The following is a 21,774-nucleotide window of genomic DNA, read 5'->3' on the forward strand; positions in this document are numbered from 1 at the left end:
TGGGCTGCAGTTGGGGGCTGCAGCCTGTCTGCTCCCCCATGATGCGTTTGGCTCCCACCAGAGCCCCCCCTCCCCACCACCCCTCCTGAGCAGGGAAATTAGAAGGCTTTGATATTGAGGATGTTCTTGGCCTCTTTATTCGGGATAAAGCCCAGGCTGGCCACGGCTTAAAAACCAGGTGGTTGGATTCGAGCAGCACAAGGGGGTACGAGGGGTCCAGGGCATGTGTCTCCTCCTCCCACGCAGGCCCAAGGGCAGGGATGCCACACCACAGGCAGGAGTGCCCCCAGTGATGCCATACTGGTGGCCTTGGGATGGGGATGGGGAGTTAGAAAACATTGGGAACGAAGTGAGTGTGTCCCGCACGGCAAGTGGGGTTCCCCTGAGTTACACCACCGAACCTGCAGTCCTGGCTGGCAGCCAGAGAGCATCCAGCAAATGGTGGGATGTGGCAGTGTGAGCCAGAAGCCTCATGGCTACCGGGCTTGGTGTGACACCGCTCCATGCCCAGAGCTGTCAGGCAGCTCCAGATGGTGGTCCCTGTTCCCCCGGTGCATTGCCCTGGCTCAGCACAGGGGCCAGCCCACACTGCACCAGCAGCCCCTGCACCAGCACAAGCTCCTGCTCCAGCTCCTGGGTGCTGCAACCCAGCCCTGGCACGGTGGTGGCACTTTCCCCCAGCACCTGCAGCGCCTGTGCCACCAGCTGTGCCCTCACCAGCAGCACAGCCACGGCTGCGTGCAGCCTGGAACAGCCCAGCGCCTTCATCCCCCCACGGGCAGCAGCCCCTGCGGAGAGAGCGGGCGAAGGAGGCATGAGCGGGTTGGGGTCCCCCCAGGCACAGCTGGCCTGGGGGACAAGGACATCAACTTGTCTGCCCCAGGGGCTTCGTGCAGCGCTGTACCTTGGCTCCAGTGGTGCCTGCAGTACTGCAGGTCCTGTAGGACGCTGGGGCCCGCAGCCGCCAGCCAGCGCAGAGCCGAGGCACGGAGCGGGCTGCTGGCGTGTGCCTTGTCCAAGAGCTGCCGCAGGATGGGAAGCAGCTGCTGGGCCAAGACAGCCGGCTCTGCAAAAACGTTGGGTTCATCCTCCTTGTACAGGCTGGTGGCTCTGGGGAGTAAAGCCAAGGCACAAGTGAAGCCAAGGGCCGGTGCCACGGTCCCCCTTGCAGCCCGCAGGTCTGGCAGCTCACTTGTTTGCCTCCAACTCCTCCACAATGCCCCTGAGATCGAGAACGGGGAGGTGCCGCAGTAGCGAGTTGAAGGTTTCAGGGTACTCCCCAAACTCTCTCAGGAGGAGCTGCAGGAGGCTCTGGAGCCCCATGTTGTCCTGCACAAAGATGCAGCCGTGCTGGAGCAGCCCCCTGGGGTCCTGCCGCAGGAGGCTGGCAAAACCCGAGGCCTCGTGCCGGACCTCCTGCTCCTCATCTTGCAGAAGGTGAATGCCCACGTTTATCAGCCTGGCGAAAGGGAAGAGAAGGGAAGGGAAGGCCACTGCACCTCCCAGAGCATCTTCAGCCTGTCTGAAGGGGAGGGAAGGATGAACTTCCAAGGCAATGCTTCCCCAAGGGACTTTTCTCCTGGACTGTGAAAGGCACAGCCACCACCCAAGAGCTTGCAGCTTAGGATGGTGTGGACTGCGACGGGGATCGAGGGACCCAACGATGCAGTTTGCTGCTCATAAGGGACTGGCTGCTTCTATTAAACTGTCACCCACAATTTTTTTGTAAGTTGCAAGCTCTTGGGTGCTAGTGATTTTTGAATGAGTGGGGTTTTCTTTAACACCCTTGAATTTTTTGCTGGGGAAACTTTTCACAGAGTCAATTAACTTGCAGCACACTGGGGCTTGGGCTCCAAGGAGCAGTGCTGCTAGGAATGCACCATGACCACGGGCAGCACTGCTCCTGCAAGCATGGCCACCCCAGGGGATGGGCTCAGTAACCTACCGCAGAGCCACGGGGACAAGCGAGGGACAGGCAGCGTGCAGGGATCGCCGCACCACGTCGGCACCTGCCATCTGCAAGGAGCGGGCAGCCGCCAGCCGCAGCACCTCGGATGAAGCGGACCGGCTGCACTCCTCCAGCGCTGTGCACCATCGCTCAACCAGCGGGCTGGCCTCGTCCCCGAACCTGCCAGAGGCCAGGGAAGAAGAGGGAATTCAGGCACACCCGAGGTCGCAGGACCCAGGCGCAAAGCTGTGCTGTATAGGCAAGAAGTCAGGGCTCTGTTTCCAGCAAGGACTAAGGAAAGATCTGGAAGAGCCAGGCAGAGCCCCCCTGGCAGCAGCAGGGACCTACCAGTGGGCGAGCAGCAGGCTGGCAGAGCACAGTGCCTGGAAGAGGAGGTCGGGACCAGGACACTCAGCCTCCACCACGTGCAGCAGCATCTTCAGACATGCTGCCGAGGAGCCCTGGAGCTTACAGGAAGCTTCCTGCGACCACGAGGAGGGGTCTCTGCAAAGATGCAGCAAAGCCTCAAGGTACAATCTCAGGAACTCTTTGTCCCTTCTCTCTCGCAGCACCAACCACAAGCTCTCCTAGTTGACAATAGGAAAGAATGTTCATGGTTAGTGGCCCCGGCACCGTGGGGTGGCAACCTCAGCAACAACCGGGCAAGTGCCCTGCACCCATGCACCCTCAGCCCAGGGAGCACAGCGTTTCCCAGTGAGCACCCAGGATCTCATCCGTGGAGTGCATCGGGGACCCTCTGCTTTCCTTGGTGACTTTTGAGCCTTGTCATACCAGCAATGTCAGCCCAAGAGCCTTCTCCAGCTCCTCGCACGTTCTTCCTGCCCTGGAGATCACCCAGCTCAGGACAGCAAGCTGGACATCGGGATTCGGCTGCCGGAGAAGCGAGCAGGCAGCGCCAATCCGCTCGCTATCCACCAGCCGGGCTGCCTCGCTGCACACAAAGCGGGCCATGGTTTGGTGGAGGACGGCCAAGCCCACCTGGAGGAAAATGAGGATCCCCTTTCCAACACTCGGCCTCCAGTAAGGGGTCCCCACCCCCCACCCCCAGGCTCGCTGCCAGGGCGGCCATGGCCGTGACTTTCCAGGCACGCAGCAGCACCTGCAGCTCGGCGCATCCTGGCTTCCCCCGCGGTGGGAGGCTGCCCAGCTCAGTGCTGATGGCATTGTAGATGCTTTGGGTGAAGCTGTGGCTGAACGATGCGGGCAGGAGGGCGAGGACCTGGAGGAAGGTGGCGCGGATGAGGGGGCAGCGCTGGGCAGGGGTGAGCAGCCAGCCCCGCGCCTCCAGCTGCAGAGCCACGGGGCGCAGCGCCTCGGCCGACAGCCTGGGGGGAGACACGCTGCCTTAGCACAGGGTCCCTGGCACCGCAGCGGGCGCTGTGTTGTGGCCAAAAAGCTGTGTCTCGGTGTAGGGCAACCACAGGGGCCACGGGCAGGGAGACAGCACGGGACCACTCACCCGCTGGTGCCTGGGGTGGGGGCCAGCAGTGCCTGCATCTGCAGCAGGCACCCATGGACAGTGTTGTGCGAGCGGACCTGTCCGGGTGAGTCAGGGAGCTGCTGGGCCAGCTGCAGGAGGAGCCCACAGCGCTGGGGCTGTGGGACGACGGGCACCAGCGCCCTGGCAGCCATTGCTCGCACGGCATAGATGGGGCTCCCTGCCAGCCCCAGCAGCGGCTCCAGAAAGTGAGCAGAGGGGCTGCAGAGCAAAAAAGGGACCATGCAGTGATGCTCTCGGTGGGAGTGAAACCCCCCAAGGCACCATGGGACCACCTCCCACTGCAGGAGCCCATGGCTGAGGCAGAGCATCCCCACTGCCCCACTACCTGCCAGGGTCGTCGGCACTGGGCTGCAGCTGAGCCAGGAGGGTGAGGATGGCGTGGAGAGCGGGGCGCAGGCAGGGCCCCCCCAGGGTGGGCCCCGTGGCCGCCTCCAGCTCGCCCAGCAGCACGGCGCCCAGCTGGGGATGCTGCCCGAGGAAGGCCTGCAGGCTCACCCCCTCCGCCGGGCAGCCCTCCCCACAGCTCCGCTGCTGGCCCAGCAGCCGGGACGTGAGGGCACCTGCAGGGACAGAGCCAAAAGCAGCATCAGGTCCCACCCAGCCCCTGCCGGACACCCCACCCTTCACCCCAGCCAGGGTCCCAACCCTGGAGGGCTGCACCAGTTCGGCAGGGATCTCTCCTGCTCAGTACTCACTGAAGAGCTGGATGGCTGCGTTCCTCATAGCCCAGCACGGTGAGCCCAGGCCCCGCAGTGCCAGGGCCACCATCGGTGTGGCGTGCCGCAGCAGCGCACCACCCAGCCCTGCGCCGCGCACCAGCGTCTGCAGCACGTGGAGGGCACACACCTGGCAAGAGTGCACAGGGCTCAGCGGCACCACACAGGGAGGGGCTTGGGCTTCCATGCAAAGGGAAGATGGTGGGAAGAGACGCGGGAGCCAAGGGGCCGTCAGCTCTCGGGCTGCCGGCATGGGCAGCGTGGCCAGGGCTGCAGATTTTTGCTCACTCCGAGGTCTCTGCGCTAGCGCAGCCTCATGCTGGAGTACCCGGTGCGGCTCTCTTTAGGGGACCTCACACAGATCACCCTGTCCCCAGATGGGCTGCAGCAGCCAGGAGCTCAGTGCCCGCTGTACTCACCTGCGGGAGGTCAAGGGTCTGGTCCCAGTCCTGCGGCAGCGCCATGGTGGCCAAGGCCAGCAGCGTCTGGATGCAGCGGGTCAGCAGGGGCCGTGTCAGTGCCGGGGCCTCCCCACTGACAATGCAGAGGAAGAGCATGGGGAAGCCGGCGGCACGGCGCGTGATTGAGCTGCTCCGGGGTCCGCTCAGCGCTTCTAGGCCCTGAGGAACAAAACCCACCCAAGATATGGCTGGAAACCTGCTGGCTGGAGCCTGCAGCTGCTCTGCAGGGGAGGGCACAGGCTGCACCAGCCCTGCACTGCAGTGTCTTGACTGCCAGGTGGGTGCTCGCCCCAGGGTTGGGGGAACGTGGCCCTGTGGTTCCCCAGGGCACAGGGGGAGCGTCGGGCAGAACAGGCACGGTACCTGCTCCAGCACAGTCTGTGGGATGGCCTGCAGTTCTGCGTCTGGGTGGTTCAGCAGAGCGGCACAGAACTTGGTGAAGCCCATGCTGCAGCCCTCCACTGCTCCCTAGGGCAGAGCGGTGTCAGGCCCCCGCACCCCAGAGGCTGCATCCACTAGCCCCCCATGGCCCCCAGAAACCTCTTTGCAAAGGACAAGGAGAAAACAAGAAGGCATGATGGTGGTGGGGCTGTGGCGGGGTTTGGCACTGGGATCCCAGACGGGGGCTTCCAGCCCCATGTCCTGCCCCAGAGCAGACCCTGCCCCTCTGTGTTCACCCTCCTGCGTGCCAGTGAGAGCCCCTGGCTATTGGCCCAGGGCAGGGAGACAGCTGGAGGGGTGGGCAAGGGCCCACACCACCGCAGGTGGGACACGCTCTTACCCAGTGCCGGCACCGCAGCAGGATTTCCTGGAACACTCTGGTGGCTGTCTGCAGGGTGGGGAGCGACAGGAGGGGCCCCGATCCGGCACTCAGCGCCGGGGCCAGCAGCAGCTTGGCCAGGCCCCCCAGGAGCAGCCCTATCTCCTGGGAAGAAGTGGAAGGTCACCGGGACTGGCAGTGGGGCTGCCCCATTCCTGCCCTGCTCCACCATCGCTGCCACAGGGAAGCACAGCAGGCACTGTCACCTCCAGCATGGGCACCCTCGGTTGCCGGTGCCATTGGGCAGTTGACCGCCAGCATGCCCACCGACACGCGCGGGCTCCGTGGCACGGCCATTTCCCAGGCAGCTGCAAGGCCTGTGTGGTGGAGGTGACCTTTTTCCAGGCAGCCACTGGTGAGGCTGTGGAGATGCCAGGAGGGGCGGCTGCAGGGCTGCAGTCAGTGCCGCAGCTGGGGTCTGTCAGCGCCTGGGAACCAGGGGGCTACATCACGGCCAGCAGGGAGGTGGCTGCTTTTGGGGAGGGTGGTGGCTGCACCCTTGCTGGCAGCGGGTGAGGATGAGTGTGGCAGTTCCGAGGTAAGGGCAGAGATTCCCCCTTGGTCCCCAGGGAGGGTGAATGCCCCAAGGGGGGCTAAAGAGCCCAGTTGCTGGGCTGGGTGGTGGGTGCCATGCCGGGCTGGTCCGGTCCCCGCTGCCAAGGGGAGGGGTGCCTACCTTCACTGATACCCAGCAGCAGGTCAGGATCAGGCTGTGCTCCTCTGACAGCAGGACTGAGTCCTCTTCCTCCTGCCCCCGGCCTTTCCCCTGCATGATGAGGGAGCCGATGGCATTTCCCATGTCAGCAAACGATGGGGCAGCAGCTGCAAAAGGGAGAAGCCTGGTTTGAGTGGAGCGGTGTGGGGCAGTGCCTGCGGGGAGTGTGGGGCAGAGGGAGTGGGATGCTGCTGGCGGGTTGGGGGACCCACGGTCCCCTGTTCGGAGTGCACACGGATGGCAGTGGCTTCTGTCCTACAGTGTGTCCCACTCAGGACACTGAGTGTACTTTACCCCGCTGCTCTTTCCGAGCCATTGCTGTAAGGGCTCTGCCAGCCCCTGCGCTCCCAAGCTGCTTTGATCTGGCAAGTGCCTTGCTGCTTCTGGAAGGCTTTTGCCTCTCATTCTGTTGCCATTCCCATGTGCAGTTGAGAAAGGGACCCAAGCAGGCACTAGCGCTCTGCTCCCGCAGTTTGCCTGGCGCATCCTTGCCTGTGTGTCCTGCTTTGGACCTCACTCCCAGCCCCACTGCTGTCCCCTGCTAGAAGCAGCAAGGCCAAAGCAAGTGCATTCCCAGGGCTGGAGGGCTGCTGGGTCAAGGATGACTGTGGTGGAGGTGGCAGTGGTTCCTGGGGCTGGCGACATGCTCACCTTGCTCATCAGCACCGGGGCCTTGCTGGCTCTGCAGAGCACCCAGGAGGAAGGAGGTGATGTCTCTTGCTGTGGTCACAAGGCGGGTGAGGAGCTCCTGCCAGCTCTGCGCTAATTCTGCTGCCTGCATGGAGGCAGCCACCTCCGGCACCTGCAGCAGGCACCGCCGCAGGGCTGCGATGGCTCCTGCACAAACAGCCATCTCTGGTCACAGCGGTAGCTGCTGCAGCCCCAGCTCTCCTGCCTCAGCTTGCAGCTGAAATGGCTCGTGAGCAGGGGAGTAAGCAGGGCCCCTCGGCGAGGGGCACGCTGGGCAAGTGGAGCAGCAGGACAGGGAAACTGAAGCAAGGACGTGGCCTCAGTCCTGCCTGTACGATTCCTGCCTGCTCCAAATTCCCAGGGAGGAGACCTGCTGCAGGAGCCACTTGCCGCCCTGCCAGGCTGGGGCCGTACCGTGCATCGGTGCAGTGGCTGCTGCCTGCAGCAGGTCCTGGCACGCCACCGCATACTGGGCTTGCAGCATGTGGAGAAGATGCTGAGCGAAGCACAGGCCTCGGTTGGGCAGCACTGGGGCTGCTTTGGCCTCCAGGTGACAAACCTTCATGGTGCTGCTGTCTGACCTGGGGGAAGAGGCAGATGCTGTCATGAGGAAGTTTTCTGTCCGTCTTTTCCTAAGCAGCTCCTCCCTGCCCTGGTGCAGGCTCCTGCACCCCAACCCTACCCTGCTCCCCACTGCTAGGCTATTTCAAACCCAAGCCATTGCTGCCCCGAGCTATAAACGCAGACTCCGGCGAGACACCGGTGCTGCCAACACACTCTCGGGGGCTGCCGTGGCACCGCAGCGGCGGGGAAGCCAAGAGCTTGTACTTCTGCAGGATGATCTTCATCAGCACAGCTCCAGCTTCAGCCTCCTGCACTCGGGGGCTGCCCAGCATGTGCTGGGCCAGCTGGAAGAGAGCCAGGGCGATGGGCTCGGGGAACGTGGCGGGGAAGTAGCGGACAAGCAGCTCTGAGGCCAAGTCTCTGATCTGCCAAGAGAGTTGGGGGGAGCTGGGACATGGGAGGGGGAAAAGCATCCAGAGCAGGGCAAGCAGGGTGGGCTTGAGCCTGCTGGAGGCCAAGGCAGGCGTCTTCATGACCTTATCTCACCTTTATGAAACTCACCTCATTAGTGCTGTCTTGCAAGCAGCTCAGCAGCACCAGCAAGTTGGGCTGGGAGAAGAAGTCCCAGCAGCCGCTCTGCCGGGCGTAGCTCAGCAGGGTGGCCATGGTCCCTGCAGTGGGGACACAGGGCAGTGGGATGGGGTCGGCGGCGAGCACCCCCACAGCCGAGGGGTGATGTTCCAGGCTGGCTGGCTGTACTCACGTGGGGGCTGGCCTTTCTTCCTGTCAGGGCTCCAGGTGTCCGTGCAGGTCTCCAAGACAGCAGCCAGCAGGAGCAGAGCTGTCTTCTTCCTCTGGTAGTTGGAGCCTGGGCTGAGCGAGGCAATGCTGAGCTGCAGCAGCCACTCCACAAAGCCTGCGGGCAGAGAGCGTGGCAGCGAGTGGTGCCAGGCTGGGCACCCACGTGCCCATCCCCTGGAGCTGTGATGGAGGTGCTGGGGTGGCTGCCTCACCCACTGCCTGGGGCAGCTGCCCCTCTTCCTCGCCTGGCTGGCTGCCTTGGGGCACCTTCCCTCGCAGCTGGGCCAGCGAGCTGTCCCGCAGCCGGACCAGCGCCTTCCTCACCGCTGCCTGCAGCAGCTGCCGGAACGAGGAGGAGTCGCAGTTGAGGTTGAGCGGCAGGAACTCCCGCAGCAGCCGCACCTCGGTGCCCGAGAGGGGCCGGTTGGTGCTGGGGCTGCAACAGAGGAGACCCAGCGCCGCCAGCCGCACACCCTCCTCGCGGGCGCCCAGGCAGCAGGAGAGCCGCTCCAGCGCCTCGCCCTGCAGCAGCAGGGACCCCGCCATGCTCTTCTGTGCCTTCAGCAGCAAGACCCAAGCTCGGAGCGACGCCACATCCCAGCCACCAAACTGACTGGCCAGTGGTGCCTGGGTGGCCGGGAGCTGCTGCAGTGTCCATGTGAGGAGGTGGTTAGCAGTGTTGCTCTGCAGAATGGGCAGGGGGGAGCGAAGGGCCTGGGAGAGCAGGGGCAGCCAGCACAGCGCCCACCGCTCTGCCAGAGCCGCCTCCATGCCCTGCTGCCCCTCCTGCCACTCGGTGCACTGCTGCCGCACCAGGACCTTGTAGACCTCAGCAGCTGCAGGACACAGGTGGTTGGTGGAGAGACAGTTCAGGAGGTGCTGCGGCAGGTCCGGGTAGGTGTCCAGCACCTGGGAGAAAGGCAAACGACCCTCATCTCCCTGTCAGGTTGGAGGTTCCATATGGTGGGGGACAGGTCTAGGTGCAGGCCACACTGCGGTCGCCCGTGACACTGAGCATCTCTGGTACCCCAAGGTGCTTTTGGCCAGCTTTTGGTGGGCATCAACAAGCAAAGCTTCCCTCCCTGCCGGCAGTCCCCAGGGATGCATCGTTGTTGCTGCAGCTCACTACCCCACCAGGGATACTATCCCTTGGGTGATGCTAAGATGGCTCCCCTGGCTGCGAAGGCTGCCTGCTCCCATGGCTAAGCTGGGCAGGAGAAGGTGACAGGCAACAGACAGAGGCTGTGCCACCCCAGCAGCAGTGCCAGCTGTGACCAAGCCTCCCCATCCCCCTGCCTTCCCTACCTGCTGGCTGCCCACGTAGGGGACGATGGCACACAGGGGCACATATCTGGCTTTGATTTGCCACGGCATCAAGACCACCCTCTGCAGCATCTGCCGGTAGAGGGGTCTCTCCTGGTCCTGGAAGTGCTGGCACTCAAGGTGGTAGATCTCCAGCAGCAGTCGGAAGGAGCTGTGGATGAACTCGGACACCCCTTCCACCTGGGGGAAGAAGGACAGCAAGCTGGAGTGGTTAGGGTGGGCTCCCTCCCCTGTCTTGCTGCATCAGAAAGACCCTTTGCTTTCCCACGGCTGTGGGCTTTCAGCACTGCCCCGTGACTGCAGGGCTAGAGCTGAGGACGTGGAGATGGCAGGCAAGTGAGCCAGCAGATGTAGACAGGCTGGGACTGCACCGGTGGGTGCTGCCTGGGGAAGGTGAAGCACTGGGACACAGTGACAGGTGCCCATGTATGACAAGTGCCCTGGCCTCAGCAGTGCAGGTCCCCCTGCCCTGCTGGGCAGCTGCAGGCAAGGGGGTTGTATTCGGCTGATGGAGCTGAAACAGGCAGGAGTGTGTTACGGGCAGGGGAACAGCAGCTGAGATGAAAGAAGGAAGGGCTGTTCCTGGCTGACATGGCATGGCCCTTCGGTACCCTGGCCTTACCGGGGTCTCAGCGTTGTCCCACACCAGCTGGGTAAGCTGCCGGAGGAGCTCGGTGTCCTGGGCCAGGACGCGCGTCCCTGTCAGGCGCCAGATGGCAGGCAGGCTCTCCCGCAGGTGCTGCAGCCACAGGGCACAGGCTGTGAAAGCAGAGAGCTCCATGCAGCCCTTGCCCTCAGACTTACCTGTGGCAAAGCTGGGTCTTAAGGGGCTTAAGGACCCCACATGCAAGGGGAGCGGTTTCCCTGTTAGGTACGCAAGAGCCCAAGGGGCTTCATATCCATTGGGCTGCAGCAAAAATTAAGAGCAGTGTCCAAACCAGCTACCAGGATCCCAAAAAGCGTCTTCCCTGGGAGAAGATGAAGCACCATAGGGGCTCTGTTTCAAACCTCCCTGCCATGGCAGGGTCGTCTCCTACCTTGGAAGCAGTAGTAGTGGCAATCCTTCTGCTCCTTGGTCAGGGCACACACAGCAGGAAAGATCACGTCCAGCAGCAGGCAGGCCTGTGGGAGCACAGTGGCTCAGGAAGCAGGCAGGCAAGGGCTTTCCAGGGTGAGAAAACCCTGCCACAGGACAGGTAAGGAGAGCACTGCCTGGTTCTCCTGCTCTTACAGCAGCTTATTGCTAGCTTTTGCTCCCTGTCTGGAAGTTCTCAGCTCCTGAGGACTTGGGAGATGATGGAGGTGGCAGAGCTGGAGGCTGCGCTCTGCCTGGCGCAGCCCTGGGTTCATGCTGTGGGAGCACAGGGCAAACACTGCTGCTGCTGCTTCTCTTGTGCAGGGGCTACTTTTGGCATTGCCTGGCTTCTCAGGCCCCCAGGAGAGGAAAATCCCTGTGCAAGTGTCTTTGGAAAAAGCAGGCCCCCGGCTAACTCGCTGTGCTCAGCAGGATGCATGGAGTGGCTGGTGCAGCCTGGCTCCATCCCCGAGGGATCCACAGCCCCTGCCGGTGGCTGCCAGCCCTCTTCCAGGGCTCTCTCAAGCCGCAGCCGTTGGGTTTGAGCTCTCCTACCTTGTGGGTGAAGCTCTCCAGCTGGCAGCTGAGGATGTCCACCTTGCAGCATGTCAGCAAACCTCTGGTGAGCACCAGCTTCTCCAGCCCATCTGGCTCCAGGTCGGGGGGGACCTCCACCGCCAGCTCCCCAAACTTCAGTTCCCCCGTGCCTGATGGGAAACGGCCGCATTGGATGGCAGAAAGACGGCAAACCCAAACACTGCTCTGAGAGCAGCCTGCCCTGGCTCATCTCAAGAGTGACTGTGGGAGGTGGCTGGTGGCAGCTGGGGGTCCCAGACCCTGAGAACGGGACACAGCAGCAGAGTCCGGCTTGGACTGCTGGTGAGTGGCACTGGCCTCTGTCCCCTCACACACAAACATACCTGTTGCTGACGTCCCCTTTGCCAGAGGCCGTTCCCGGCTCTGGATGAAGCACGCACCTTGACTGGGGAGCTGGAAGAGGGTCAGCACGGCGCTGGCCCCATCCTGGGGCTGAGGGGCTGTGTTCACCAGCATGCTCAGGGCCGTGCCCGCCAGCAGCCTTGTGTCCTTGTTCAGAGCCTGGACTCGCAGGGAAGGCAAAGGCACAGCTCAAAATCCCATCTAAAACCAAACCCCATTTCACCACCCCATCCACGCCCATGCAGGTGACTACACAGGGTCCCTCGCACAGCCCAGACACCGGGGCTGTCTCTGCAGACTTCCCTCAGGGAGGGGAATGGGGAAAGCACCCGAGAAGGACAGCATTGCTCTGCTCCCCAAGACAGGCAGCACCATCCCTCCCCGGGGCCATACGCACCTTCCCCCATGCCACCCCCAGCAGCAGTCCCAAGAGGCTCTGCAGGGTCTCACTCTTCCCCCCTCTGCTCCACACCAGGGGGGCTACATCCTTTGGCAGCACCTGGAAGAGCTGGAGGCAAGCCTGGAGGAGCAGGAGGGACAGGGGCCACAGGGATGGCTGTCAGTATCCCTCACCCCTGAAAAAGCAGTGATTCCTCAGGGACGGCCATTTGAAGCGGCTCTGTGTGTTACATCCCTCCTGGACATCGCTGCCAGTGCCCCGCCAGCCCTTGCAGGGGCTGATCCTTCCCCACCTCCCAGATTTGGCTCTTACCTTGATGACCAGGTAGCCCCACGTGCCGCCAGGCATAGGCTGGCTCTGCAGCACCCAGCGCAAGGTGGTGGCCAGGCACTGCAGCAGTGGGGCCAGGTTCTGCCGCCAGTGCTGCCGGCCCAGGCTGCTCTCCTCCATGAACATGCACACTGTGGGCGAGGGGACAGCATCAGCCCCTGGCCCACCCAGCACTGTGCCCGCAGCCAGCCCTGCTCCTGGTTAAGCCAAGGGCTGCACTGCTGGTAAGTGGGGTGAGAACGGGGCTGGGATGCAGGGGGTGCTTTGGTTTGTCCGGTTTCCAACTGTTCCAGGTGGGTGGGCAGAGCCATCGGGTGCTACTGGGACCTGTGCAGAGATCCCACGGATCCGGCTGATCCCTTGTTTCCCCTCCCACGAGCACAGAGGACCCGGTCTGGGTGGGCAGGGCTTGTCCTGTACATTGGTGGTGTGAGCTGGGAGAAGCCCCCGGAGGGGAAGGAGCACGGACTGACCTGACTGAAGGTCCCCAGGAGACAGCACCTGCAGGGGCAGAAGGACAGTTTGTCCTGTGTGACAAAATACTGGGGCTCGGTACCTTGGGCAGGAGGGTCCTGCCTGCGCCAGAAGCAGTCCCGGGGATGAGCAAAAGGCTGGCGTGATGGGCAGCCATGTGTCGCTGGCTGCAAGCAGGGCAAAGCCCTGGAATGGTGGGAAGAAAAGCGAAGGACCCCGGGCAGCCCAAACCAGGAGGTCCCTGTCACACAAGGGCTCCAGCAAGCCCCTGCAAACGCCAGTGCCACTGCACAGCTGGGGTCCTCTCACCTCGCTCTGTGGCACCAGGCCAGCCAGCAGCGCGCCCACCTCCTGGGCCAGCAGGGCTTCCTTCCCCACCGCCAGCCAGGTCACAATCTGCCGAGAGACACCCCGAGTCAGTTGGCCTGCCGGGACCCCTGAGGACACCAGTGCAGGGCACTTTTGGGGGAGTTCTGTGGTGTCGCCCAGGCCCCTTTGCCGGTACGGATGCAGCTGCACCAAAGCCACGCCAGCAGCGGGCAGAGGCGGCTGACACCAGCGCTCAGGGCCCGTAGCTGCTCTGAAACCACAGCCCAGCCAGCTGCACCACAGACCTGTTCCAGTTTCTGGAAGGAGCTGGAGCTGCTGGTTGCCTCCATCTGGAAAGCCAAGACACAGCGGAGCAGGGGCTGAGTCTCTGCCTCACCCAGCGCCTGCAGACCCTCGCTCAGCACCCGCGACAGCAGGAGAGCCTCTTCCAGGTGCTTGTCTTTGCATCTCTTGGTAGTACTCCTGGAACAGGACAGGGATATGGTGGGGATACACCGGCTTGGTAGGGATTGCGGTGGGGGGGAGACCCTGGCTCGGTGGGGACCGGGGTGGGTGTGCCCCAGCCTGATGGGGGTTAGGGTTGGAGTGCTCCAGCTTGCAACACTCCTCTCCCACAACTGCGCCCAGCATTGCGCAGTGCGGGGGAGGGGGGAGAAGGAACTCCTCAAAGCTCCGACTCCACAGCCCAGCCCGTTCCGGCCAACGCAAGCCCTTGGTGGGGCGCAGCAGGGCGGGCAGGAGGACCCGAAACCCCCTAAAACCTGCTGCCCTGCCGCTGCAGCGCGGGCTGGATGCGAACGGGGACGAGTGGTCCCCTTGGCGCGTGCCGAGCGGAGCCCCCTCCCTCCCTCCCCGCGCCCGCGGGGTGCTCGGGGGCTCCGCGCCGGGGGATTCCCGGGGGACCCGCGCCCAGGGGATGCCGTGAGCTCCTCGCCCGGGGCCCGTGCACTTACCCCGCGAATTGCCGCAGGCAGCGCAGGCAGGAGAGCGCCGGCTGCGCGATGCCCAGCGCCCCGTAGAAGGCGGCGCAGGCCCGCGCCTCCCGCTCGGCTCCCATGGCCGGGGCCGCCAGCACCATAGAGCTGGGCCGCGCCGTGCCGGCTCAGCGGCGCCCCCTAGCGCTGCCTCCGGGCGGGCAGGCGCCGGGGGTGCTGGGGGCCGCGGGCGGAGGCGAGCCCCCCCGCCCGGCCCCCGCTCGCCTTCCCCGCAGCCCCCGGCGCCGCGCTGCAGCCCCCGCGGGCTGCGAGTCGGGGATCAAAAAGCAGCAGCATTTGAAAGCTGGTGCCACAGCGGGTGGGGAGTGCGAGACCCAGGAGGGCTGAACACCGGGGAGCTGGTGCTGCTGCCAAGCCCAGAAGCTGGACAGCGTGGATGGTGGCTGTGAGGTCTCTGAGACACCAAATGAAATGCTTCGGAGAGAAATAGTTGTCTCACTCCATCGTGCTTCATTGTGTCAGAGGAGGTTTGGTCCTCCACAGTTCTCCTGCTATGCCATGGGCACCATCCCTACTAGCCAGCATCCCTACTAGCCAGCATCCCTACTAGCCAGCATCCCTACTAGCCAGTATCCCTACTAGCCAGCATCACCATCAGCCATCATCCCTACTAGCCAGCATCACCATCAGCCAACATTCCCTACTAGCCAGTATCCCTACTAGCCAGCCTCCCCATCAGCCAGCATCGCCGTCAGCTAACATTCCCTACTAGCCAGCATCACTATTAACACTAACCCCCAGCAAAGGGACTCTGCTTCTTCCTACAGGATGGAATGGCCCTTGGAGAAAGAAACAGATTTATTCTAACACTTGGTGTTAACTATCATCAAATCCAAATTATTTCTCCAAGTCCTTTTTGTCAGTTGGCACAGGGTTGAACAATTTTAACAGGCATGATTTTAAGATGACATTTAAAGATCCCTTCCAACCCAAACTGTTCTATCATTCTATGATTTCTGTATCTTTATTAAACATATTTATGACTCCTGACTAACTCATCCCACTGAACTTCACCCAGCAGCTATCGAGAAAGTGCTCCTTGCTGGAGTTCACCCTGGAGGACTGTTTTTTCCCTGGGTTGTTTCTCACAGTGGCACTGGGGCGAGCAATGGGCATCGGCCGCTTGCATGAGCTGGCAGCACAGGCAGCCCAGGAGAGTGTGGCTGGCGTGGGCCAGCGTCTGTGCTGGGTGACTGGGAGGATGCTGAGATGTGGTTCCCTGGGTGAGTGATGTGCTTGGGGACAGAAAGGCCCCAGTCAGTAGTTTTTGGCAACATTTGCCAGCAGCATCCATCTCTGTCCCACTTTAGAAATCATCCTGGAAGCCCAAATGCCCTGACTGCTGCCAATATAAACCAGTGAAACAGCCCAGGATTCACCTCAGGTAAGGCAAGGCAGTGCAGGAGGATGGTCATGTCCCTCAGACCTGCTCCTCTACCCCTGAGCACCATGGCCACCCCTACGGGAGTGGGGGAAAACAGTGCCAAACCAGAACTCCCATGTGTGCCAGCACCCAGACAGGGGCAGGGCAGGGGGGGTGCTCCCATGATTTAGGGTCCCCAAAGATCCTGTTCCCATCCCCTTGTGCTGCCTGCAGAAGGGAAGGGCAGGGGATGGAGAGGGGGATTTTTTTCTGGTTTCACCACAGGAAGGATTTTCAAACACTATAAATTCACTTTTGACAAGTGAACGGCTAAAGCAGATTAACCTTTTTGCTAATCTTCTATAATGGCTTTGGAATCTCCTTAACCAATAAGAAAATGATAAGAGCCTGTTTCTTTTCTTTTTATCTATATCTATATTGTCCTCCCTTGTCTGCATTTTTTTTCTTTCTTGTTTTATTTTCGTTTCCTTTTCTAATATGAAATAGCCCAGCGATCCTATCTCCTGGAGGCTCAGTAAACAGAACATCAATAATCCCTTTCCTTTATTCCTCTCCAGTAACAGGGTGCAGAGAAGTGTCTGCCGATTGGGATTTGATTACCAGCAGCTATCAAAAGTCTCTTTGTAAGATCTGGGTCCTAAATCCTATAATTCTTTGATAAAAGAAGTATTACCAGTCCATTTTCTGAAGTGAAAGGTATGGGAGGAATGAAAGAAAGCAATCAGCGGAGATCCTAATAGGCTAAGTGCATGTGCGGTGAGAAGGCAGGGGCGGGCAAGGGAAGCCAGGGAAAGGCGTCTTTTGTTAAGGATGGGGAAGGAGAATTAATCCGCTTCAGGTGTATGATTATTACAGCCAAGAGCAGAACGGGTTGGATCCTCCACCTGCCCGCAGCATGTCCCAGCTTACCTTCCCTGCTGTCCCTCTGGACTGGCACAGCACAGGGAGCAGAACCTGGCTCTGCGTCCACCTTCTGTGTTAGCATTTGGGTACAAGGATAAAAGCTGGGAGCAGTTTGCCATGATGCCTGGTGTTTGGGCATCTCTGAAGCGCTGACAGCTTGGCAGGACAGCAGTGAACTTCTCAAACCTACAGCAAATATGTAAAGATTCATAAAGCATGCTTATAATTTATGCTATGCCATCAGCATAGCTGAAGGTGAGGCAAATAAAGGGATGGAAGAAAAAATAGTGGTTTGCTTTTAAGTGAGATTTTACAGAGGTTTGGGGGTCGCAGGTAGAGCGGCTCTGGGGCATCTCTTCCCAGCACTGGAGACCAGCAGGGTGAGGCAGCACAGGCAGAAAGCAGGGCCCAGGAGAAAGGGATGGGGACAGAGTGGTGGCTTTCCTGGAGACTGGCTCTCATTTTTGTGTGGTGCTGGAGAGGCTGCTGGGCTGTTCAGTGTGAAGTCATGAGATGCCACGAGGACCTTTGATGCGTAGTGGTTTCACAGCACTCACCTGTGCATCTCCTTGGTGTGGGCCTGTGTAGAGGGATTTTTAAAGGACCGAGGACATATGTTACCATTGTCTGGGTTGGACAACCCAGGCCTGTTAGTTGAAGCTGCAGAGCAGTTTTAAATTGTCCTGGGAACAAGCAGTGGGAGAAGGAAAACAAGCTATGCACAAACCAGAAGGCAGGTGCAGAGCAAGTCCTGTGGACCACGAAATCAACACACTCTCATCGGCACACTCTGGTAAGGCACCTGCAGCATGCCCACCGATCAGCGACACGGACCCCCACGTGGCCCAGAGACTTTTATCCAATCACCTGTGTGTAAAGTCAGGTGAGCAGTCGGTTTAAGTTATAAATATAACCTGTTTGTTTAATAAAGTGAGCACGGCATGTAGCCATATTGGTGTGATTGTCGTGGCTTGGCTGACTCTCCACGGGGGACCATCTTCGGGCCTGGTATCATCTCTCCCCTGAAAAAAAACACCAAGTGGGAGAGCATTCCCTGTGTGAACTGCCAAAGCCTTGCTACTCTGGCTTAAACCAAACTGCTGTGGGCAAGAACCTTTCCTCAGCAACCTGAGCTCAACCACACCTTCTCTATTTTAAACCCATCTGCTCATTTCAGTTATAAACCCAAGATGGAAGATGTCCTCTCTCCTCCTGTGGACCACATCTGCCAGGCCTTGCTGTGCCCTTGGGAGGGTCAACGCCAGCCGTCTCCTCCCATCCTGAGTCACTGCTCTTGGCCATAGCCTCACCCCAGTTTCTCTCACTGGACAAAAGTTGTTGGGAATTGAACTGACAAAGCTTTGGGGAAGCCCGGCTGCCCCAGCAGCCCTCCTGCCTGCTCTGGGCTCAGCAAACTGCCCATCAGCTGTGGCACCAAGATCGTGCTCCTGCCTGAGCTGCTGCACATGAAGGCAGCAGGCAGAAATCCTCCCGTTCCCCTCCTGATGCCACGCTGGGGTACCGCTCAGCTGTGCAAAAGGTGGCTACATGCCACTAAGCTACGCCACAGAGCTGCTGCAAGCTGCCAGTAATCTAATTTATTAAGGTCTTTGAATCCTTACAAAGAGTATGTTGGATACATGCAAAGCATCTGCATTATCACTGTGATTAGGGCAGTGGAGATGGGGGAAAGAGGAAGGAGGGAAAATACAATTTCTCTGCTTTCAGCAGAAAATAAATCAACTTTTGCAGAGAGTTATGGTGCAGCCAAAGGCTGTGCTATCATTAAAAAAGATTTTTTATTAAGCTGAACTCTCTCCTCTCTCGTATTGTATGATATGACAGCTCTCTTTTGATGGGAAAGCTTTCATCTGGCCAGAGAAAGGGATAATTTGCTTCTTTTAAGGAGTTAATCCTCTGGTCCATTTCCAGGCTGGGAACAGCTATCCTCCCCCTTCCTTGGATCGGAGGCTGCAGCACAATGGAGATCATAACCACCTCAAATCTACACCCAAGATGGAGAAATCAGATTTCCTTCTCCAGTCATTTTTGTGGGATTAGCTAAATCTTAGATCCACACTAACCCTTCACAAAGCTGCCAAGATTAGTTAGAATTTATTTTATTCACAGGGGGGTTTACGGTTTTCTTTCCAAAGGGATTATATCTCTCTCTATATATATATATTTAGGGTGGCTTCAGTCATGAAGCAGCTAGGTTAGAAGGAGAAAAAGTGTCTGTGTGTATAAAATAAAAACTTGGCTGCAAGAATGACAGTCACTTGAAATGCCAAGACAAAGCAGCAATTCTGGATGGCTTTGCCAGTCCATTTTAAAAGCCACATAAGCTGTCTTCTTCCCCTGTAAGACCCCACTGTGGACTTAGTGCACAGAGAGCAAACCCCGCTCAGCCTGAGCTGCCCATTCCCGCAGCCGCGGCTGCCAGCAGAGGATGTCTTCAGAGCCAGTGTCGGAAGCCGATGCCAGCAGGAGAGGCCTCAAGAAGCCGTGTTCATTCAGCATTGAGGACATCCTCTCCAGCCCGGCAGAGAAGAGTCCCCAGGTCCTGGCCCCACTGTGCCTCCAGAGCATCTTGGACTGCGCACCCAAGGGGCTGTGTGAGCTGGAGACCATCCAGGCCAGCTCCCTGCAGGAGGAGGAGGAGGAAGAGGAGGAGGAAGAGCTGGAAGGGGCCGGCTGCAACTGCTGCTGCTGTTCTCACACGACTGCCCGTTCCTTGCAGGACTCAGTGAGTTGGCTGGGTGAGTGTTTGGGTTTGACTCATGGCGTAGGGCTCGTGGTGGGGCTGGAGCCAGCGCTGCATGGAGGGGAAAACCTGGGCCCTGGGCAACACCATGGTGTCCGGCCTGCCACCGCAGCGGTCCCAGACCCCAGCTCTAGCAAGCTGAGCTCCATTCTCAGCATGGTTCCCAAGAGCAGGCACTTTTATCTGCAATGCTGCCAGAGTTATAAAAGCAGCAAGTGCTATTTATTACTGGTTATTACTGGTGTAGTGTAAAACACTTGAGAGGATGATGCTTCTGGGGGGAAGTTCTCTCTGGAGTGTGGGACCTCATTGTCATGCTGCCCATGCACAGAGCTGTACCTGTGCTTCCTGACAACACCAGCCCTGGGGGGACCTGACTTGTCCTTTACAGAAAAGAGGTTTTGGCTCTATCTAGCAAAATTACTGCATCCAGGGGGGAAAAAAAGTAGTAAACCCTTAAGAATGCAGTTCAAGAACATCCTGAAAGTTCAGAAATCCCCTGTATCAGGACTGAAGCATAGCTCCTCACTGGGCTGTGTATTTCCAGCTATTTTCTGGAGCTGGCCATAGCGTAATTGGTAAGTAAACAAGGAAAACCCAATCAGTGCTCCCCACCTGCATGCTTCTCCTAAAGTGATGCCTTAAGCCCTTTTCTCGCTTGCATGGTGATCGCGCAACTCATCACCAGCCCCAGCTGGCTTGGCTGCCTCCTTCCAAACAACATGCGTGAATGCAACTTGTGCCTGGACTGCTTTGAGCAAGATGGATATTTCAGCTGCCCCACATCTAACACTGCCACCGTACCTCTCCCCTTGCAGACGCCCAGTTCCCCTGGCCCATGCGGCTCTTCCACTCAACGGTCAGGGTCTGTAAAAGTCCACAGGGGAACTCGAGTGAGCTGCAGACTTTCCACCAGATCCAGCGCCGGACACGCCGGCACCGCACCATATTCACTGAAGACCAGCTGCAGGCCCTGGAGACACTTTTCCATCAGAACCAGTACCCGGATGTCATCACCCGCGAGCACCTGGCAAACCGCATTCACTTGAAGGAGGAGAGGGTAGAGGTGAGATCCCACCACTCTGTGAGGTGCTGTTAGCTGCAGCCCCTGCAAGAGCATAGACCAGGGCATGTTCTGTATGTATGAACACACAGACATGCCCAGTTCTACTCGTTCCCTGCACCCAAGTGTATAGTCATTATTTATGTGATCTGCGTGACTTCTGAATTTGCTATGGGGAGTGGGGGTCCCAGCTCCCTGCTGCCCCTTGCATGTACCTGAGCAGGATTGCAGGGGAGGGATTGATTAAATTTTGTCTCAAACTTTTATACTGGGAAATGTATTACAATATCCTAACGCTTGTGCTGTACAGTCCAGGAACGTACTGCCTGCCACCCCTCCAGGTAACACATGAAATGCAGAAGTTCTTTTCTGTTTCATACTTTCTAGGTTTGGTTTAAAAACCGGCGTGCCAAGTGGCGGCATCAGAAGAGGGTGTCTGCTTCAGCACTGCTTCTTCAAGGCACCAAGAAGCCCTCGGAGGAGAGCCGTTAGTGGCTGCAGGACGCATCTCTGCAGATGAACACCAAGAGCATCCATTTCTTGTAGCTGACAGGCACCATAGGGGGGTAATCTGAGGGGAACTAGTGAAGCACAGGGAATCTCTGTGATTCCACAGGACAGGTAAAAGCAGACATGGCACTTTCACATCCCAGTTTCTCCTCCAAACCTAGTTCACATAGCAAATAACTCACCAGGCATGATCCTCAGATGCTTAAGCAGAAACCGCTGCCAAAAGCCCCTGCTGGGGCAGAGCTGTACCCATGTTAAATGCCTGTGCTTCGGGAGAAGGGGAGAGTCCTCCTCCTGTCTCTGCCCTGTGCAGCCAGTAGCTGTGCTTGTTTTACTGCTGTAGATCTGCAAATTATCCTGCAAATGAATGTTTCCTGTTTTCAGCACCATGATGGCATCTAGAGTTGCTCTTGGGGTTGAGCTTACCGAACAGGCCATGTGTTACTTGACAAATGAACATGGACTCATCCCTAAAGCCCATGGGAGAGGTGACCCATGTGTTGGCGGTGAGCAGGTCCGGCACAGCCAGTGTTCAGGTCATGCCAGTGGCTCCCCACCAGCACGAGGGGTGCCGGTGTCCCAGCAGGGCGCGGGGGGTGCCGGTGTCCCGGCAGGGCTCAAGGGGTGCTGGTGTCCCGGCAGGATGTGAGGGGTGCCAGTGTCCCGGCAGGGCCAAGGGGAAACCATGTCCTGTAAAGCTGCCAGAGAGATAAAACTGACCCGGCACCGCGTGTGTGCTGTGCTGAGCCGGTGGTGGGGGACCCTGGCCAGGCCTGCCCTGCCTGCCGGGCCTGCCTGTTGGGCCTGCCCTGCCTACCCTGCCTACCCTGCCTGCCCCCGGGAGGCCCCCCGGCGGGCCCCGGGAAGACCGGGGCTTTCTGAGGAGGCCTGAGGGCGACCGTGGGGGTTGCTGGTGGTCAGACCCGCCGCGCAGCCCGCGGGTGCCGAAAGCCGCGGCGCACAGCGGCAGGGACGGTCCCCCCCCGGGCCGAGGCGGCGCCGCTGTCACCAGGCGGGCGCGGGCAGGTCCTCCCGGCCGGCAGGGGG

The 21,774-nt window shown here is 59.9% G+C and overlaps 2 protein-coding genes across 2 annotated transcripts; one reads left to right on the plus strand and one right to left on the minus strand.

Moving 5' to 3' along the window:
- Nucleotides 1-119: 119 nt before the first annotated feature.
- LOC106112223 (thyroid adenoma-associated protein homolog) lies at nt 120-14,207 on the minus strand. Its single transcript, XM_055797265.1, has 31 exons — nt 14,062-14,207; nt 13,393-13,570; nt 13,088-13,174; nt 12,778-12,805; nt 12,287-12,435; nt 11,972-12,094; nt 11,613-11,733; nt 11,191-11,342; nt 10,598-10,682; nt 10,183-10,319; nt 9,543-9,740; nt 8,450-9,146; nt 8,200-8,352; nt 7,998-8,107; nt 7,701-7,861; nt 7,287-7,453; nt 6,834-7,019; nt 6,144-6,289; nt 5,429-5,572; nt 5,011-5,115; nt 4,606-4,806; nt 4,166-4,316; nt 3,796-4,030; nt 3,429-3,668; nt 3,069-3,294; nt 2,741-2,947; nt 2,297-2,535; nt 1,946-2,128; nt 1,193-1,459; nt 905-1,110; nt 120-788 (listed from the first exon to the last, which is right to left on the minus strand). Exons 1-31 carry the CDS (start codon nt 14,184-14,186, stop codon nt 517-519), a joined length of 5,679 nt encoding a protein of 1,892 aa, XP_055653240.1. The 5' UTR covers nt 14,187-14,207; the 3' UTR covers nt 120-516.
- A 4,287-nt stretch (nt 14,208-18,494) lies between these two features.
- GSC2 (goosecoid homeobox 2) lies at nt 18,495-21,479 on the plus strand. The gene is made up of 3 exons (XM_027780865.2): nt 18,495-19,149; nt 19,973-20,220; nt 20,605-21,479. Exons 1-3 carry the CDS (start codon nt 18,840-18,842, stop codon nt 20,707-20,709), a joined length of 663 nt encoding a protein of 220 aa, XP_027636666.1. The 5' UTR covers nt 18,495-18,839; the 3' UTR covers nt 20,710-21,479.
- Nucleotides 21,480-21,774: the final 295 nt, after the last annotated feature.

The sequence above is a fragment of the Falco peregrinus genome, chromosome 2 (assembly GCF_023634155.1).
Source record: "Falco peregrinus isolate bFalPer1 chromosome 2, bFalPer1.pri, whole genome shotgun sequence".
Lineage (NCBI taxonomy): Eukaryota > Metazoa > Chordata > Aves > Falconiformes > Falconidae > Falco > Falco peregrinus.

Coding starts and splice junctions, on each gene's coding strand:
- GSC2 (XM_027780865.2), top strand. CDS start 18,840: ATGTCTTCAGAGCCAGTGTCGGAAGCCGATGCCAGCAGGAGAGGCCTC. Junction 19,150..19,972: donor GGACTCAGTGAGTTGGCTGG/GTGAGTGTTTGG, acceptor CTCCCCTTGCAG/ACGCCCAGTTCCCCTGGCCC. Junction 20,221..20,604: donor TGAAGGAGGAGAGGGTAGAG/GTGAGATCCCAC, acceptor CATACTTTCTAG/GTTTGGTTTAAAAACCGGCG.
- LOC106112223 (XM_055797265.1), bottom strand. CDS start 14,186: ATGGTGCTGGCGGCCCCGGCCATGGGAGCCGAGCGGGAGGCGCGGGCC. Junction 12,095..12,286: donor GGGGCTACCTGGTCATCAAG/GTAAGAGCCAAA, acceptor CTGCTCCTCCAG/GCTTGCCTCCAGCTCTTCCA. Junction 1,111..1,192: donor GAGGAGTTGGAGGCAAACAA/GTGAGCTGCCAG, acceptor TTTACTCCCCAG/AGCCACCAGCCTGTACAAGG.